This window comes from Labrus bergylta, chromosome 16 (assembly GCF_963930695.1).
Source record: "Labrus bergylta chromosome 16, fLabBer1.1, whole genome shotgun sequence".
Classification (NCBI taxonomy): Eukaryota; Metazoa; Chordata; class Actinopteri; order Labriformes; family Labridae; genus Labrus; species Labrus bergylta.
The window spans coordinates 22,755,536-22,760,997 of NC_089210.1; the positions used below are offsets into that span (position 1 = coordinate 22,755,536).

General features: G+C 42.3%; 1 protein-coding gene across 1 annotated transcript; it reads left to right on the plus strand.

Moving 5' to 3' along the window:
* Window positions 1-1,441: 1,441 nt before the first annotated feature.
* sox8a (SRY-box transcription factor 8a) lies at window positions 1,442-5,174 on the plus strand. Its single transcript, XM_020647699.3, has 3 exons — window positions 1,442-2,139; window positions 2,469-2,704; window positions 2,841-5,174. The coding sequence occupies exons 1-3, from the start codon at window positions 1,724-1,726 to the stop codon at window positions 3,578-3,580; spliced, it is 1,392 nt and encodes a 463-aa protein (XP_020503355.2). The 5' UTR covers window positions 1,442-1,723; the 3' UTR covers window positions 3,581-5,174.
* The last annotated feature ends 288 nt before the right edge of the window (window positions 5,175-5,462 follow it).

Sequence of the window (5,462 nt, forward strand, 5' to 3'; positions counted from 1 at the left end):
GTTTGACAACTAGCCGTTTCCCTGTCTGTATCTCCATACACACACTCTGACACACACACTGACACACACTCCCACATGCACTGAACTTGACCCAAAGCACGAGCATTGACAGCAGCTGTTAGAAAGACAAGCAGCTCAGGACACACTTTCATTTTACTCAACTTACACCTAACCAAAAGAAGCTTATTTTACATCAAATGTTTCCCAAAAGGCAGACATGTAATCCTTCTTTACACAAACAATTCAAACGTCTTACCTTAATATGCAAGCCTATCCTTTTCTTGCTGTCAACGCAGAGAAAAAGCCACCATTTATATCAGAACCACGTAACAATCAGCCTTCTTCCTTTGGCCACCTGCAGTGTGCATCAAGCAGAGCAAACTGCCGTCCAGCAAAAACACACCACATCTTTTCACAGGGAGCCTCAGTGATAAAAATCACCCCACAATACGAGAATACAAAGACACCTTTAACAAAAGGCCTGATTCATCTACACTCTTATCTCTCCTGCTCTCTATATCTTTAGTGTCGTAAAAAAGCACACTGGTGGTTAGAGGGAACACTGACAGACCGCTGGGACAAATTCACCTCATGTTCTCAATATGGAGCAAATACCAAAGCTGTAAATAGGGCCCAACAGGCCTGTATGCTTGTATTGATGAAAGACAGATACAAGGTGCTTTATATCAGTTTTAGTTATGACAGTTATCAAATATGCGTCTATACCTTTACCACATAAAGATAAATATTCACCCACTCTTATGTATTTTTTCAACTCTTTTAAAATCCTAAATATGAAATATTAAACTTTCTATATGATGTTACTTTTTCAGATGGATTTTTTTTAAGAAGCAGCAGTAAGATTTTTCTAGCAGCAGTAAGATGTTTAACCTAGTACTTCTCTCATTAAGTAAGTATGACTTTAAAAAGGAAAAAAAATATTATTTTCTGCATTTGCACATTTATTATGTTCAGACCACTTCATGTCTGGCAGTCACTTAATGTGTTCATAAGACAACAAACTATTTTAAGAGATGAACTCCTGTGTAGACAGAAAATAAACTATATATATGAAAAAAAAAGTGAAATCATAAGCCCATTTGCACAAATCATTATTTAATTTACTATTAAGAATTATTCCATTACTTTTTCTTTTTACATAGAATTGTATTTTATTTTTGATATACTCGAGTAATCATTCTTATTGGTATCAGCCCTGGTTAAAATAATCACTATGGTTATTTTTCTAACAGCATGATAAAATTGCACAACGTGTGCAATAAAAAACTGAACTGTGTCAATAATGACAAATAGAAAATCATTATAATCATGAAGCATACATAACAGCCTGAACCAATCGGGGGGAAGTGGTGATTTGTTCCAGCCAATCGCGGGCGGAGGGTGGAGGGATGATTTTAAAACTCCAACTCAAGTTGCTGTAACGTGCAGCTCCTCAGCTCACATTGTGGACCACAACTTTCACGACTGCACCTCCCATGACAGCCTAGGAAAACAACCCTGACGAAGACAAACAAACAGGGAGGCAGAAGGAAAACAACGGACTCGTACTGAGCGAAAGTGTTGGAGGAATTTATTGTGGCGCACCGTGCGTAAAAGGCGCACTGGCCACTTGGTTGCGCGCTTGATTTCAGTGGCAAAATTTGAATTCTGTTTTAGAATTAATTATTCGGATTTTTTAAATCAAAAAAGGGCTGAATAAATAATGTTGAAAATGACAGAAGAGCATGAAAAGTGCGTCAGCGACCAGCCGTGCAGTCCATCGGGCTCAAACAGCTCAATGTCCCAGGACGAGTCCGACTCCGATGCTCCGTCCTCACCGACGGGCTCAGACGGGCAAGGATCTCTGCTCACTGGATTGGGCAAGAAGCTGGACTCCGAGGACGATGATCGGTTCCCGGCTTGCATACGGGACGCCGTCTCTCAGGTCCTCAAAGGATATGACTGGTCCTTGGTGCCGATGCCCGTGAGAGGGAACGGATCTCTGAAGAATAAACCGCACGTCAAAAGACCCATGAACGCGTTTATGGTTTGGGCGCAAGCGGCCCGCAGAAAGCTGGCGGATCAGTACCCACACCTGCACAACGCCGAACTGAGCAAGACTCTGGGGAAACTGTGGCGGTAAGCAGACATATTATACTATTCTAAGTTAAAAAAAGTAGATATAAATTGATATGATTAAAAGAAAGTAACAATAAGGAGATCAAGTGACCATGGCTAAATATTTGGAAATAGCTAAGTTATTAAAGTAAAATATATTTAGCATTACATTGTTAATGTTTTTTATTTTGAATGTAGGTAAAGGTTCTAGAGAAAATTAAGTGTTAAAAAAAGCAGTTATTTCCTGACACCTCTTATTTAACTTATCAACAAAGTTTCACTTTTTATTTCTCTTTAGTTTGACTGCACACATTTTAATGTTTCTTTCTTTCTTTGGGCGTCCACCACAGTTTGCTCTCAGAAAGTGAGAAGAGGCCGTTTGTGGAAGAAGCAGAGAGGCTTCGGGTTCAGCACAAAAAAGACCATCCAGACTACAAGTACCAGCCCCGGCGACGGAAGAATGTGAAACCAGGCCAGAGCGACTCGGACTCAGGGGCAGAACTGGCACATCACATGTACAAAGCTGAACCCGGGATGGGAGGACTGGCAGGGATGACTGACGGACACCACCACCCTGAACATGCAGGTATGTTATTCAGAAACGGCACATCAACCTGCTTTATTTAAGATTTTAAATGTTTCAGGCTGCTGTGAATTGTTTGGATCATTTTGTATTTAGAGTGTTTAACTCTTGTCCTCTATTTTTGGCTTTTTCCTCTCAGGGCAGCCTCATGGTCCCCCTACACCACCCACTACTCCCAAAACAGACCTGCACCACGGGGTGAAGCAGGATCTGAAACATGAAGGCCACCGTCTGGTTGACAGCAGCAGGCAAAACATCGACTTCAGCAATGTCGACATCTCTGAGCTTAGCACTGATGTCATCAGCAACATGGAGACCTTTGACGTGCACGAGTTCGACCAGTACCTCCCACTTAACGGCCACGCCTCAAGCTCCTCCGCCCTGCCTTCAGACCACAGCCATGGGGGTCCGGCGCCTGGTGGCTCTTACGCTTCCTCATACAGCCATGCAGGCGCCAACGGGTCAGTGTGGAGCCGCAAGAGCGCCATCTCCTCTTCTCCAGCCGCTGGAGATGTTGGCCAGCACCGACTCCACATCAAAACGGAGCAACTGAGCCCGAGTCACTACAGCGAGCACTCCCACAGGTCCCCTCCACACTCCGATTATGGCTCCTACGGCAGTCAGGCCTGTGTTACCTCGGCCACGTCAGCTTCCTCCTCTTTCTCCAGCTCACAGTGTGACTATACTGATATCCAGAGCTCCAACTACTACAACCCGTACTCAGGCTACCCTTCTACCCTCTACCAGTACCCCTACTTCCACTCATCCAGGCGGCCCTACGGCAGCCCCATCCTCAACAGTCTGTCCATGGCTCCTGCCCACAGCCCCACCACCTCCAGCTGGGACCAGCCCGTCTACACCACTCTGTCTCGACCATGAGAGAACAAAAAAAAAGAAATTGTCAACTCGCACCAGAGACTCATTCAGATTGATGCACTACTAATGAAGGAAGTAAGGAGCAGGTGGAGAAGAGTGTGTGAGACCATTTGAACATGAAAAAAAAAGAAAAAGTGCCTGCTGATTTTATACAAAGTTATATCTTTGCGATATAAAACACACACTTGTCAGACATTATACACAAAGACAAATTGTGTTGTTGTTGGTGAGCCAAACTCCTCCATGAGGAAATGTCACCTACGCCTACATCCTGTACATCCCCCGTTTTTTCCCGTTAAAGCGTGCGCGTGTGTGCGCACACTTGAGGTAAAAGCAAATGGCCTGCCACTGCGTCATTGTGTAGGAGAGAAACACTTTGGCTCAATTCTGTCGCCAAGCAGATGGAGAAGCAGATACATCAGAGAATGTACACGGGACCAATTGTGTGAATTTGCAGTAAAATTTACATTAATGGCCGGAGCTGTATCACAGCACATTTGGACATTTGCATCAGTGGATCAGTCTTAACTAAATGGCTCATATGAATCTTAGTGACATTTTGGCATAAAAGTCTTATATATATTTATGTTCTTGCATTATTGGTTCCTTTTATTTGTTCTTGAGTAGATAAACACATGTAATGTGGGTTTGCTTATTTACAGTACTGTTTGGCTTTTAATGAATAGCAGGTTATTGAAGTGAAGGACAGTACGAGTTCAACGATTCTGATATCATTCCGTCTAAGACAAACTTCCAGAAACATCTCCATTCCAAGCAAACTGAGCCGGACCAACAGACTCGCACAGGACAGAACAGGTGTCGGGAGGCTACGCTTGGCTAATTGCGATTAGTCATGATCTGGGGTTAAAGGAAATGGGGTAAAATAACACCACACACTCTGAGTGACATGTCAGCTGGACCTCCTGTATACGTGGATGGACGACACATGGATATGTGTGTACATGCACACATGAGTTTGTGTGGGAGACAAAGTGCTTCTGTATGTGTGAGCCATTTCCTTTAAAAGAGATAATAATCCAGAGATAATGAAAATACACACCATATGGTACTTAAAACCACGTTTTCTGATCTTCATCCATTACATAAAGAGGAGTGTGTGCGTTTTAATGAGGAGATGTAGTGTGTGTGTGAACATTCGCCCATTTTTTATCACATCGACCATCAAGTGCCAACTCACTGCCGCAGTCTCGCGCAAAAAAACGGCTTTGTGCCTTCTAATGCTTTCAGTCAGTATTTCAAATGTGAAATTGAACTATTAACAAACTCCAGGCAGCACACAATCCACACCAGAAACTACACTTAACCCGATTCTTTATCCTTAATTTGATATCATTCCTGACAGCTTTGGTTTGTAAATGTTCTGTAAGACGCTGTGTGAGAATCGTGTGGAGCACCACACGCCAAGTCTTTTGTCCACAGAACTGTGTTTTGTATATTATTTTGGTGTATCATTTTGAGGAAGGCTGTGAAAATTATTGTTGTTCTCTTAACTAGAGTTTCATTCACACATGCACAGCTAACCCATTTGCTGGCCTTTTTTTTTTTTTAAATAAATAAATGAAATACTTTTTCTTGATATTTGTCTTTGTCATTCTTATTTACGGTCTAATTTAGATAAGACTTGTTCATAATTCTACTTGAATATTTGGAATATAAATAATTCAGTTTCTCTTTGTAGCTTCTGACATCTGTAAAGTCAGCATTAGGAACAGGATATTATTCTCAGCTATTGTAGCACTGAACAGTTTCTTAAAGAGAGGGGGGGTAATGCACTTTTTTTTTTCTTACAGCTGGTCTTTATCTCACCTCTAGTGGACTCCGTTCAGAAGTTAGCTTTGTCTCTAGAGCTGCAAAAATTGACTAG